The 14,968-nt window shown below is 36.8% G+C and overlaps 1 protein-coding gene across 1 annotated transcript in view; it reads right to left on the bottom strand.

Moving 5' to 3' along the window:
* Positions 1 to 5,932: 5,932 nt before the first annotated feature.
* CLPX (caseinolytic mitochondrial matrix peptidase chaperone subunit X) overlaps positions 5,933 to 14,968 on the bottom strand; it is a 41,474-nt gene continuing 32,438 nt past the window's right edge. The window contains exons 11-14 of the mRNA XM_047074939.1: positions 12,831 to 13,130; positions 11,134 to 11,226; positions 9,680 to 9,786; positions 5,933 to 7,677 (exon numbers count right to left, since the gene is read on the bottom strand). Of these exons, the coding sequence (XP_046930895.1) occupies positions 7,587 to 7,677; positions 9,680 to 9,786; positions 11,134 to 11,226; positions 12,831 to 13,130 (591 nt within the window). The 3' untranslated portion in view covers positions 5,933 to 7,586. The remainder of the gene's footprint in view (positions 7,678 to 9,679; positions 9,787 to 11,133; positions 11,227 to 12,830; positions 13,131 to 14,968) is intronic.

Here is a 14,968-nt window from a genome sequence, read left to right as displayed (position 1 = left end):
GAGCAATTGGTTATATACTTTTAAGTTGGAGGGTGGGGTAGAGACAGTCCTTCAGGAGTGACAGCAGTGAGCCCAATGCAAGATCGTGGCCTGAGCTGACGTCGGAGGCTCAACCAACTGAACCAGCCAGGTGCCCCTCCAAAAGGACTTTCATATGTTAACGAGGACTTGCAGTGTCCTGCAGGTCTGGTTATTGTTAAGCTAAGGTTGCTTTTTGCCTCTAGTAAAGTATTAAGACAGTTGAGAGTTCCTGGAGGAATGTCATAATCTGCATGTCTCAACTATGTCAAAGGGCTGCAAGTTGTAAGGAAATTTAATTTTATCTACATTTCCTTTTTCCTTTGTTCTCCTTCTCAGATGGAACACAGAAAGCCTGAAGGGAGCTGGCAGTCCTGGGAGGAGGACAGATTTTAGCATTCTAGGATCTCCTATCTTAAGAACAATGGAAAACCACTGGAGGGGAAGGAAAGACCATGCCACATGATTAATGATGAGGGAACATAACACAGCTGAGGGCAAAATACAAACTAGCACCACCACCACCTACTTGCCCTGCCCAAGGTGGAAAGGGGTTTAAGTGCTTGCCATGGTGATGTGGGAAACTAAGGCAAATGAAAAATTCCCTTACCTTTGGAAACTTCCTCTATCTCAACTCCCCCAAGGTATATGCTGGGAATCATATTCCAAGCTTGTGGTCCCCTGATATACATCTGAAGGGTCTCATAACAGAGAGATAAATACCGTTTTTACTAAACGGTAATAAATGCCATTTTCCTAACAACAGCTAGCCCCTCAAGGTCCTGGAATCCTTGTCTCCAAAATTTCTTAGAGACTTACGCTGCCCCTAACCCCACTCCCAACATGAGGGTATATAATCAGTTACCCGTCACAATCCCAGTGCAGCTCTTTTCTGTCCACAGGTCCTGTCCCGTGTTTAGTAAAAACACCTTTTTGCACCAAAGATGTCTTCAAGAATTCTTTCTTGGCTGTTGGCTCAGAATCCCACCATCACCCCAAAACCCCATCAATTAGATATTTAAAATTAAACTATTTTGAGATAATTGTAGATTCGTGTGCAGTTGTAAGAAATAATAGAGGGAGATCATGTGTACTCTTCATCCCAGTTCCTACCAATGGTAATACCTTCCAAAACTGTAGTACAATATTACAACCCAGATATTGACATTGATATAGTCAAGATACAGAACATTTCCTTTCCATAGCTTCCAGGATCCTTCATTTCCCCTTTTATAACCACACCCCCTGGCAACCACTAACCTGTTCTTCATATAACTTTGTCCTTTCAAGAATGTCATGTAAATGGAATCATGCATTACACAACCTTTTGGAATTCTCTGCTTTCACTCAGCATAATTTTCTGGAGATTTATTCAGGGTGTTGTATCAATAGTGTTCCTTTTTAATAAAAGTGTACAAAAAAGGTATGAATAAAATGAAATCACTTTTTTTTTTAGTTTTTATGTATTTAAGTAATCTCTATGCCTAATGTGGGGTTCTAACTCATGTGCCCAAGATCAAGCGTCACAAGCTCCTCCCAACTGAGTCGGCCAGGTGCTAAAATGAAACCACTTTTAAAATCATTCACCTGGGGCGCCTGGGTGGCGCAGTCGGTTAAGCGTCCGACTTCAGCCAGGTCACGATCTCGCGGTCCGTGAGTTCGAGCCCCGCGTCAGGCTCTGGGCTGATGGCTCAGAGCCTGGAGCTTGTTTCCGATTCTGTGTCTCTCTCTCTCTCTGCCCCTCCCCCGTTCATGCTGTCTCTCTCTGTCCCCCCAAAAATAAATAAACGTTGAAAAAAAAATTAAAAAAAAATCATTCACCTATTGAAGGATATCTGGGTTGTTTCCACTTTGGAATTATCATGAATAAAGCTGCTATAAACATTTGTATACAGGTTTTTATGTTAAATGAAAATCTTGGGATAAGTGCCCAGGAGTGCAACTGCGGGGTCATACGGCAATTGCATGTTTAGTTTTTTTATTATTATTGTTTTAAAAGTTTATTTATTTTGGGAGACAGTGTGTGTGTGTGTGTGTGTGTGTGTGAGAGAGAGAGAGAGAGAGAGAGAGAAAGAGAGAGCGCGCGCGCCAGCCAGGGGAGGGACAGAGAGAGGAGAGAGAGAAGCCTAAGCAGGCTCTGCACAGTAGGCACAGAGCTCAACTCAGAGCTCCATCTCATGAACAGTGAGATGATGACCTGAGCTGAAATCAAGACTCAGACACTTAACTGACTGAGCCATCCAGGTGCCCCAGTTGCATGTTTAGTTTTTAAAGAAATTGACAAATTATTTCCAGAATGGCTGCACCATTTTACAGTCCACCAGCAATATGGGGTGATCCAGTTTCTTTGCATTCTCACTACCATTTGTGTTACTAGTTTTTATTTTATTTTTGTACTTCCTTAATGGCTAGTGTTGGACATCTTTTCATATGCTTATTTGCCATCTGCATATCGTTTTCATTGAAATGTCTGATCATATCTTTTGTCCACTTTCTAATTGGATTGTTTTTCTTACTGTTGATATTTAAGAGTTCTTTATGTATGTGTTCTAGATACAAGTCCTTTGATATGTGGCTTACAAATATTTTCTCCCAGTTTACAGCTTGTCTTTTAATCCCCTTAACAGGATTTGCTTTTTTTTTTTAAATAGAACTTAAGTCCTTAATTTTAATGAAGTCCAACTTACCAGTTTTTTTCTTTTATGGATCATTCTTTTGGAGTCAGATAAAGAATTCTTAGCTCTACATCCTGAAATTTTTCTCGTGTGCTTTTTCTAAAAGTTTTATAGGTTTACATGTAAGTATGTAAGTCTGTGATCCATTTTGAGTTAATTAAACAATATTTCTAATATATATATATTGAGGAGAGGAGCAGAGGGAGAGAGAGAGAGAATCTTAAGCAGGTTCCACACTGAGTACGGATGTAAGGCTCGATCCCACAACCTTGGGATCATGACCGGAGCCGAAATCAGGAGTCAGATGCTTAACTGACTGAGCCACCCAGGCACCCCCTGAGTTAATTTTTGTATAAGGTGTGAAACTTAGGTTGAGGTTCTCCACCTCCACCCCTTTGGATGTCCAATTGCTCCAGCATCACATGATTAGATCTTCACTATTCAAAGCAATAATAGATGACCCGTTGGGTAAGAGTCCAGATCTATACCATGAGAACAGATCAATGCCTAACCCCACCTTCTAAGAGACTTCTTATATTTCTGAGATTTTTTTATAATGTTCTATATTTTACTTGTATAATTTTTTGTAATACTGTACAAAATACTTAAACGCTTCAATTTTTTTTAAGTGGACTTCACACCTAGTGCAGAGCCCAATGTGAGGCTTGTACTCATGACCCCAAGATCAAGACCTGAGTTGAGATCAAGAGTCGGATGCTTAACCAACTGAGCCACCTAGGCGCCCCTAAAGGCTCCTATTTTTATCTAAAACTGTATTAGGTAAGTTATAACTTATATTTTCTAGATACTCAGTTGTCAATATCATTTACTAAATATTCTTTTTCTCATTAATTTGAAGTATCACCTTTTCCAATACTAAATTCCCGTATGTATTTGGCTTCATTCTTTTCGAATTCTAAATTTGCATATATATTTCTGGTTTTTCTTTTCCATTGGTCCGTTCATTCATGCACTGTTACACACTTAAGCTTTTAAAACTTTATAATATATGTATAGCATAAGGTATATATATGTGTGTATGTAATATACATATTTGTATTCTCTCTCTCTCTCTCTCTCTCTCTATATATATATATATATAATTTTTTTTAATAGAAGAGGCAGCCCCTCTTCATTCTTCTTTCAGTGTGGTTAAATGGAGAGGTTCTGGAACCAGTCTACCTGGGGTTAAATCCTGCTATTTACTAGTTATGTCACCTTGGAAAAGCTACTTACCCAGTCAGGGCTTCAGTTTATAAGAAGGGTTGATAATAGCATCTACTTCATAGAGTTGTTGCATTAAATGCATGCAGAGTAACACAGAGTAAGCACTATATGAGTGCACACTATCATTTTGCTTATCATTCTTGTTTACTTTTCCATAAATTTTAGAAATTTAAAAAATTTTTGGCATTTTATTGCAATATTAAATTTATAAATATAGGGTTAATAGACATCTTTATGAGTTCTCCCATTGAAGAACATAGGATTACCACTTTTTATCAGACAGATTTGCAAACACCTACCCAATCTGTTCTTCCATTTCCACTGCTATCACCTTAGTCCAACCCATTATATATATACATATTTTTAATATTTTTATGTTTATTTATAAGAAAGAGAGAGACAGAACATGAGCAGGGTAGGGGCAGAGAGAGAGGGAGACACAGAATCTGAAGCAGGCTCCAAGCTGTCAGCACAGAGCCCGACGTGGGGCTCGAACTCACGGAATGTTGAGATCATGACCTGAGCCAAAGTCAGATACCCAACAAACTGAGCCACCCAGGCGCCCCATTATCTTCTTTAAATAGGCCTGAGTGTGTCTGATTTCATCCTTGTTCCTCTATAGTCTGTTCACTTATACTGCAACCTGAGTGGTCTTTTAAAACTTAAGTCAGGTTATGTCATTTCTCTGTGCAAAACCTTCCAAAAGCTGGTCATCTTGCCCAGAACCAAAGCCTGAAAGGGAACTAGAAACAGCAAGACCAATTTTTATTGTGGAGTGGATGTGAATTCATAGGAGTTCTGTTTATTATGATGAGAGCTGATCTGAAAAACAGGAGGAAAGTGATGAGGTTAGAAATAGAGGGGCAAGTGCTGGAGGAATGTCCACAACTAGGCCTCTGGTCCTGTTTCCCTCCATTTTCCTCAGAGCCTTCCCTTCCCAACAATCTATAAAACACACATCTAACAATGCCTAATTCTCCTGGTTAATACTCTTTTAATAATGCCTACTACTTTCTGTATAAAATTACAACTTAACCTGGCATACAAGATATTCTTCTAAAAAAAATTTGGAGACACAGAATTGGAAGCAGTCTCCAGGCTCTGAGATGTCAGCACAGAACCTGATGCGGGGCTCGAACTCACAAACCCCAAGATCATGACCTGAACCGAAGTCAGATGCTCAACCGACTGAGCCAGCCAGGTGCCCCTGGCATACAAGATATTCTATTGTTTTAAAGTGTATGGAGCACCAAATATATGGGACATTATGGTTGGTGCTGATTATAGTTAACAAAATATGCAGTCTTCACCTTAGTGGAACTTAACGGTATACTTGAAAAGACATGTGAAAAATAAGCTTGGGATTTCTCAACTCCTAAAGCTCCCTAGTTGTTTCACATTTATTGAGATTTTGATTTAATTTTCATTATTTCTTTCTGGCAAATTCCTACTTGATGGTCCAGATCCGTCTGGGCCATCACCACCTTTTGTGTCACCACACCCAGACCTACCTCATTTCTATTATGATGCCCTGATGTTTTTGTTTGCATCCCCTAGTAGACTAGTAATCTTCTTGAAAAACTTGGTCTAGTCTAATGTGGGGCCTAGGCAGGACATTCAAGGGAGGATTTTGAATAAATGCTTAATATAAACTTTAATAACAGACTTTGTGAAATCTGCAACTTTGTGGAATTTATTAGAGGGATATGAAGGTGCCAATGATTAACCAATCACTAGAATAATGCAGCTCTTATCTGTGTCCTTTTAAAAATGGCACTACAGGGCACCTGGGTAACTCAGTCAGTTAAGCTGGATCAGGTCATGACCTCATGGACAGTGAGTTAGAGCCCCACATTGGGCTCTGCGCTGATAGTGCAGAGCCCCTTGGGATTCTCTCTCTGCCTCTCTCTCTGCTCCTCCCCTGCTTGTGCTCACTTACTCTCTCTCAAAATATATAAACATTTAAAAAATAATAAAACATGGCACTACATATGGACATACCACCACCACACTCGCTTTCATTTAGTACTTCTGTTTTATTCAAATGCCAAAACATAAGTTTCAAGTACAAATCGTAGTTATACTCAGTTTGTTTGATTTAAAAACATCAATTATGCTTTGTTAACAACTTCCAAAACCAAATCTAAGTTGTTGTGACTAAAATGTCTCCCAGTCCATTTCTGGAGGATTACCCTTAATATATTTAGTAGCTACTCCAATTTTCACTCTACAAAAAGGAAAATGATGATGCTATAAGAAAAAGATAGTGAACAGTTATAATATGAAAGACTTCCTGAGAAAAACTTTAACCATTGCTAGAGAGACTAAGAAGGATACCTGTTTCTGTTCCATATTATAGCAAACAGGTTTAAACATTCTGCAAAAGTGCATTTCTGGTCCTACCCAGCCATAAATAGATATCTCACATCTCTTATTACATCATAGAAAGCCCAACTTTTCATCAACAGGATTTAGAATCTGCTGAGGTTCTTTTCCTAAGAAAAAGGGGGTAAGAGGAAAACTCAAGTGTCTATAAACCAAATAATGAAGACAAATATTTAAACGTACTCTGATTTAGATACTTTCAAATGAGGTTGAACTGAATGAATAGCATAGAAATTTGTATCATCAACCTTAAAAGATACCCAAATATTTTAATATTTATAGAATCAAATGAAGTAACTTCCATTGTTAAGTCCCTCCAAATTTTCCCCACTGTTTAGTTTTGTTATATAAAGAAGGTTAAGAACTTATATTTTAATGTGAACACATTCATTTCTGACAGCAAAGCATAGATTTTCTTTAATGTTCTATGAAGACAAGGAATTAGATACCTAGGATCAAAGAACAAAACAAAACAAAACTAGCTGAGTAATTTGGTAAGTGCACAATATTAGGGTATTTTATTTAGTTTAACACATGGCTGTTACTATGACTGATGCTGCATGCTACTTTTAGAATTAGATGGTCTTTTCCTGAAGATTTAAGGCAGACTTCAATTCTATCTGCACACTCATAGTACTAAAATGGATCAAAGATGGTAAATAAATCAGACAAGTCAGCAAGGGAATAATGGCCCTTTTTATAGTACCAATTGGAAAGTTGGTATCATGCATTAGCAGATAAGACCAAGAACATAGCAAAACAAATCAGCAAAATATAGTTCTTTAGGGTACTTTTTCCATGAAATTTTTAACTACTTGGAAACTACCTGTTCCAATTTTCAAGATGAATAAAATTCCAATATTTTCAGGAAACAAATATGGGTAGAAAAAGGATAAACTAAAAAATGGTATCTTGATCTTCAATTTTAAAGTATTTTCCCATTTGTAGAGTAACATTATTGTAAAATCCACAGTTACTGCAACACCTGCATTGCTTAAAAGGACTCCTAAGAATTTTGTTAAAGCATATTTTTAAAAAACTGAACCAAAATAATGTACATTTTATCTCTGAACGTTGTATCATTAAAGTCCACACAATGTCCTTTGTATTAAATCAATGTGATGTTACATAATGTACATGATCTCATTTTTATCCTAAAGGCTTCTGACCATGTATGATATCCAAGATAGATCCAATGCTTTTAATGTCAGACTGTAGAGACATTTACGATCCTAAACAAAAGAAGGAAAAGTTTTATATACAGGACGGAAGTCTGACAGTTTAGCTGTTTGCTGCATCTGCTTGGCGAGGCCATCCTTCTTCTTCAACTCCAGAGTCATATTCTTCTTCAGAGGATTCCTTTGTTGGAGCCCTATAATAAAAAGTCATCAGGTTTTTTAAAAATAAAAATTAGGTTTTTAAAAAATTTTTAAATAAATTGTTTAAAACAAATTTATTTAAATTAAAATTTAATAAAATTAAATTTAAATTAGGATTTAAATAAACATGATTTCTAGACTCAAAATAATGTATTAACCCACCTAGCTAAAAACAACACACAAAAAAAGTAAGATATTAAGAGCACTTTTATTTTTTTATTTTATTTTTTTTAATTTTTTTTTCAATGTTTATTTATTTTTGGGACAGAGAGAGACAGAGCATGAACGGGGGAGGGGCAGAGAGAGAGGGAGACACAGAATCGGAAACAGGCTCCAGGCTCTGAGCCATCAGCCCAGAGCCTGACGCGGGGCTCGAACTCACGGACCGCGAGATCGTGACCTGGCTGAAGTTGGACGCTTAACCGACTGCGCCACCCAGGCGCCCCAAGAGCACTTTTAATATTCAGATTGCTTAGTGGTGAAATTTGGGAAACATTTAGATCACATAGCCAAGAGTTGCAAGTAATTTCCCAATATTTTCCCTAACAAATTTATTCCTGAAATAAGTTGACAAGGCTTCAACTGTGAAGTCTTAAAAAATCCATTTCTCCAGAAAAAAAGTAGAATCTAGTATTTCAACTCAAATGCTTGACATTTAGCATATATCTATAGGAAAGAAAGCTACAGCTTCTGACCAAATCTGATTTGCCTCAATTTAAAATTATGATCAGACCACCACAACTTCTTTCTATATTGTTATCAACCAATAAAAGACTGTCTCTGAATAACTAACAATTTCCTCCTAAATTATCTTAGAAGATATGCAAACATAAAACATAACATACCTTGTGACTTAGTTAAAACAGAGATCTAATTTTTGGTATGTAACATTACTGTCAAGCACTGTACAAGAAATATTTATTGAATAGGTCAGGTCAGTAAAGTACAGCCTGCAGGCCAAATAAAGCTCATCATCTGTTTTTGTAAATAAAGGTTTAATGGAACACAGACATGCTCATTCATTTATGATTATGCTATGAAGGCAGTGGTGAGTAACTGCAATACAGACTTGTACATCCCTGTGGTATTCATCTAGCCCTCTATAAGAAACTCTGCTGACCCCTGGGATAAATAAATGAAGCAGCGAAAAATGTGTCAAATCTGTCAACTGACGTGATACAACAGAAAAATTTGTGAAAGACATGAAACAAGTCACTCATAAATGGCAGAATTAGCAGCAAAGTTCATTTAAATCTCTTCATTTGGATGACTTTTATGTCTCTTATACTTGTTACTTACAGGAAAAAAGTGCAGGCTAATTTAAAAAAAATTTTTTTTAATGTTTATTTATTTCTTAGATAGAGAGAGACAGAGCATGAGTGGGGGAGGGGCAGAGAGAGAGGGAGACACAGAATCCGAAGCAGGTTCTAGGCTCTGAGCTGTCAGCACAGAGCCTGACGCGGGGCTTGAACTCACAGACCGCGAGATCATGACCTTAGCTGAAGTCGGACGCTCAACTGACTGAGCCACCCAGACTCCACATAAAGTACAGGCTAATTTTAAAGATCAAATTTCATGGGGCGCCTGGGTAGCTCAGTCAGTTAAGCCTCCAACTTCAGCTCAGGTCATGATCTCACGGTCCGTGAGTTCGAGCCCCGCGTTGGGCTCTAGGCTGATGGCTCAGAGCCTGGAGCCTGCTTCCAATTCTGTGTCTCCCTCTCTCTCTGCCCCTTCCCCGTTCATGCTCTGTCTCTCTCTGTCTCAAAAATAAATAAACGTTAAAAATAAAATTAAAAAAAAAAAGATCAAATTTAAGACTCACAAAATACTATTATTCTATAAACCAAAATTAGAACATTTTTTCTATAGAAAATTTGAGATTATTACTTCCCTTATGAATATAAGTATACAATTTTTGTGACAGACCAATAAACCATAGCAATGAAGAGCTGATTTTAACTTTTAGATTTGGTCTAGCTTGACAATACACTTTACCGGATATATCCTGGTTCCTTTTTCCCTTCTACTACTTCTTTATCAACCTCCACACATACGATATCAGAATTAGGAACTTCAAACATTGGTTCTAGTAACAGCTTTTCCTAAAGAGATAAAAAGTGATAAATTACATGGAAAACTGAGGTTACACAGAAAATACTTATATTCCATAGACCACCAATCAAATTCATTAACTCAACAAATATTACTGAATCCCTATTATGCACCAGGAACTGAATGTTGAAAAATTATCACTGTAAAAGCTTTCACATTCTTCATATTAAAGCAGCTGCTGACTAAATTCAGAGAGAATTCATTTTATAAGGGAAAGCTATTTATCTGTAGTTCTGCCTATTTAGGTCACCACGCACATATAAAAAGACTACACTTCTGGATTCAGATGTTCCTCAGCATTCCTGGCGTTACCAAAGAAGTCAACTGGTAATCCTTACTATGAAAATGATTTAATCCTAAACCATCTCTATCAAACTTTTCAATTTTGAACTATGACTTCAAATAACCACTTGTTTTAAGGGTTGCAGTAGATTTAAGGAAAATACAGTAGATCTTTAAAAAAGTATATAAGGTTTCTTTTCTTTCTTTCTTTTTTTGAGATCGAGAGAGAGAGACAGAGAGCAGGGCAGGGGCAGACAGAGGGAATCCCAAGTAGGCAACGCACTGTCCATGCACAGCCCAATGCAGGGCTCGAACCCACAAACCATGAGATGATTACCTGAGCCAAAGTCGGATGTTTAACCGACTAAGCCACCCAGGTGTTCCCATAAAATTTCTTTAAAAATGTTAACTATATCACCTACTCTTCTAGTTTGCATGTTTATAAATCTGTCCTTAATCAGTAACACCTGAAGTCCAGGCCTTCATTAGAGAATATAATCTCAGACTGTCTGTGATACATGTGTAGCTCCAATAAAAAAGTCCTATTGAGATGAGAGAAGTAATTAGCAGTGAAATTCTTAAAATAATAAAGTGGATGATGGCAGAAAATAGGCTGGGTCACTAGAATTTGTAACAAAATAAAAAATAGTGAGTTGCTATCATATGACAGAATTTAGGGGTAAAATATCATGATATCTGCAATTTAATTTCAAATAAATAAACAGAAAAGAATGAGGATTTCAGTGGGTCTGAGAAGGTACTCTGGGGAATTTAGTCAAAAGGCCAGAGTAAAATTTTCTAAATTCTCCTTCCTAGATTTTCTCTATTTCATTAATGGTACTATGTGTGCATCCTTTATTGCAAATGCTTTAAAGTTCCTTTTTTATAATAACAAAAAATATAATCTACTGAGACAAAAAAAAAAAAAAAAACCCGTAAGAAACAACATCAGGCCAATTCTCTGGATATGCTTCCAAAGAAGTAACATGGAGGCTTAATATTTGCAAAACCCAGACCAAGAAATAATCTCGTTTTGTATAATAATGCCAACTTACCATTATGGACCGAAGGCCTCGTGCACCTGTTTTTCGTTCTAGTGCCAATCTGGCAATAGCTTTCAAAGCATCCTCAGTAACATTCAGTTCACACTACAAATACATAAAAAGAAATCAGAACTTAGATAATACTTGATGATATTTTCCTAAGATAGCTATAGAGCATTTGATCTATTAACTATTACTACCTACCATCATTCCTAGTCTTTGTAGAACAAAAAGGGACTAGTGCCCTAACTTTACAGATAAAGACTGACCCTATCCCTTTTCAGACTAAAGCATTTTTTGACTATCACTTTCTTCTTAGAAAATACTCTATTCATCATTCATTTTATAGAGTGTTACTAACCACCCTCTCATCCTACAGAACACAAAGGCAAAACTTTAGACAAGTCTGTCTAAATTACCACAAATTTCAAAACAGAGTTCAAATTACTGATACTAAATTTATTAACATACCCAAAAAACATAAATCAAAATCCTTTTGGAACATCAGACTTCACAAAATTTTGGTATTAAACAAATTTTGGTTACTAATTTCTACTTCCAGAAAATGCAATATTTAAGCAAGGCAATTCTCTCTCATAGTGCCTTAGAACCTCACCTTCAAGCACTTGTTTCTCTCAATTAACCTATGAGAAGGCAATAGTATTCTGAATCACAAATTTGTCATTAGTCTTTGAAGATGTTTTCTAGATTAACATGGACTTTCTAGGACTTTATTCAACATTTATTGGACGCCTATGTGTCTACATATTAGAGACTAAATGATGAATTACCATTTTTGCCATCAAGGAACTTAAGTTCTACTGGGTGGTGACAAATAAGCAAACTAGCATTTATAGCACAGCATATGCAAATGGTGCTAAGGGAGCACCAGTGTGGGAGCGTTAAAATGAGGCAAGGGGACCACTGAAGGATTTAAGGAGAGGACTAAAATAACTAGCGTTGTATTTATTCATTCACTAGATATTTATTAAGAATATCTATTTGCTGGGCACTATGTTCAATAATATAAAAATGATGCATTCTGGAAGTAAAAAAAGGAAGATAATGATATTTTGGTGGTGGTGGTCAGAAAAAGACTTGAGACAGGGAGGCCAATTAGGAGCCAAATGCATAGGTCAATGTAAAGAATGATAAAGGAGCTTGACATGAGGTAATGGCAGTGGAATGAAGAGAAAGAAACTGATATTTAAAGACCCTAAATTCATAAAACCCAAAACATAAGCTATGTGATCGGAATTGTGGGGATGTGGGATTGGATGTCTGGTTACACAGAAGTAGATGTGGAAGGTGATAGAACTTTAGACAAAAGTATATAAAAATATACACAGTATGTTGTAAAAAAAGCATTTAGAATTTTAAGGCTGAAAGGACAATCCTGTGTGTATGGCTTGAGGGGTAGGGGGTAGGCTACTGGTATAAATTCTCTCTCTATATATGTATACTTAGGCTTTAAGCTTCATTAACAATTTTAATTAAGAAAAAAAAATAAAGCCAACTCCTAAATGTTTAATGTAACACGCTGCCTTTCCCAATACTTAGATCCACATTTAGTGAAGTATAGAAATACCAGGTATAGGCTGGTATTCTGGATAAGGAGGACTGCTTTTGCTTTTTGTTGAGCTAATTTATGCAGAGTTCCAACAGCAAAAACCCATAAATTAACTAAGTATGAAAAATAAAAATCTAACCTTATCCATGCTGAATAAGGCCTGGTACTGAGGAATAACAGCATTACGTGGCTCAGTTAGTATTTGTACAAGTGTTTTCTCATCCAGGCTATGCAAAGGAACTACCACAGGCAACCGTCCCACAAACTCAGGAATCATGCCAAATTCAATGAGATCTCTGGCTTCAACATGACGTAATAATCGATCTTTTTCTTCAATGTCTTGGTGAGTATTTGATTCTCCACTTCGATTGGCAAGGTCTGCAGCAGCTGCAGCCCTTCTGCCTTTTCCCAAATTAGATGGCGTTCCAAATCCAAGATACTGCCAAGAAAAGACAGGTATTATAAATAGTAGAATGAAATTGCATTGTACTAAGTACTCTGCATATATTTCTCACATGACCTTTGTAATAGAAAAAAGTTCTATTATCATTCACATTTTATAAGTAAAGAAAATGAGCGTGGAGAGGTTAAGTACCTTGACCAAGCTCTCCTTGCGGTAAGTGGTAAATCCAGGATTTGAACTCAGGCCTATCTGTCTTCAGAATTGAGAACTAAACCACCATTTAATAACCAACTCTCAAAGAATGAATTCTAGGGGCGCCTGGTGGCTCAGTTGATTAAGCGTTCGACTTCTGCTCAGGTCATGATCTCGCAGTTCATGAGTTTGAGCCCCGTGTCGGGCTCTGTGATGACAGCTCAGAGCCTGGAGCCTGCTTTGGATTCTTTGTCTACCTCTCTCTCTCTCTCTCTGTTCCTCCCATTTGCTTGCACTCTCTCTCTCTCTTCCCCCCCCCCCCGCCCCCTCCCTGCTGCTTATATGCTCTCCCTAAAAAATAAAAGATTAAGGGATGCCTGGGTGGCTTAAGCGTCTGACTTCAGCTCAGGTCATGATCTCACGGTTCATGAGTTTGAGCCTCAGGTTGGGCTCTCTGCTGGCAGCTCAGAGCCTGGAGCCTGATTCAGATTCTGTGTCTCCCTCTCTCTCTGCCCCTCCCCTGCTCACTCTCTCTCTCTCAAAAATTAATAAATGTAAAAAAATTTTAATTAAAAAGTAATAAAATGTGTAAGAACTATAAAAACGGAGATAGTAATTACTTTGTAACCAAAGTTAATTTTGTAATAGCGTAAACAAGTAGTAGTAGTGACTAAGGAACAAGCAGCCTTATGAGGAAATTATGCACAAGTGTCTTAAGTCACTGCTAAGCATTCTATTAAAATCATGATCTGAGGTTGCAGCATACATCAACCTATGAGAATAACTCTGATTTTATAAAAAACATATAAGAATGACATCAAACAAGAACACTACTTTGCTGCAAAAAGCTGAGTATCGGGGTACCTCACTGGCTCAGTTGGTGGAGCATGTGACTTGATCTCAGACTGTGAGTTCAAACCCCACACTGGCTATAGTGATTACTTATAAAAATAAAATCTAAAAACAAAAACAAAAAACACCCATTGTTAAAAAAAAAAAAAAAAAACTGGGTATCTAAGGTGTATGGATCTTGCTTCAGTCAGTATAAAAGAACTATACTCCAGGCAACCGTCAGAATGTTTTGACATTTTGGTATTTCATACAGCTTTTGTCAGAAGTATAAGAGAAGCACATGGTCAGCCTAGGTTAAAAATCTATTCCTTGGGGCTCCTGAGTGGCTCAGTCAGTTAAATGTCCGACTGACTCTTGGTTTCACCTCAGGTCGTGATCTCACTGTTTGTGAGTTTGAGCCCTACACTGGGCTCTGCCCTGGCAGTGTGGAGCCCGCTTGGGATTCTCTCTTGTTCCTTCTTTCTGTGCCTCCCTCAGTCACTCGCTCTTTCAAAATAAATAAACTTAAAAAAAAAAAAAATCCACTCCTCTGACTCTCCAAATGGACAGTAGTGTATCAGGAAAAAAAAAAAAAACAACACCTTCCATTCAATACTATATATATAATATATGTAAGTTTTATTATATATATAAACATATATAAAAATACATACACACATTTATTTTATGTTATATGTTTTGTAAATTATATATAATATATAATTTATAATTTATATAAATATATATTTTAATATATATTAAATTTATTTAATATTAAGTATTAATTTTAACTTATTAAATAAATATTAAATACACTAAATTATATTAAATTTAATATATTAAGTATAAAT

Source organism: Lynx rufus, unplaced genomic scaffold (genome assembly GCF_022079265.1).
Source record: "Lynx rufus isolate CCGP_SWC_20201006 ecotype Redwood Valley unplaced genomic scaffold, mLynRuf1.p SCAF_13, whole genome shotgun sequence".
Classification (NCBI taxonomy): Eukaryota; Metazoa; Chordata; class Mammalia; order Carnivora; family Felidae; genus Lynx; species Lynx rufus.
The sequence above is the reverse complement of the archived record's forward strand: the minus strand, read 5'-3'. Positions and strand labels throughout refer to the sequence as shown.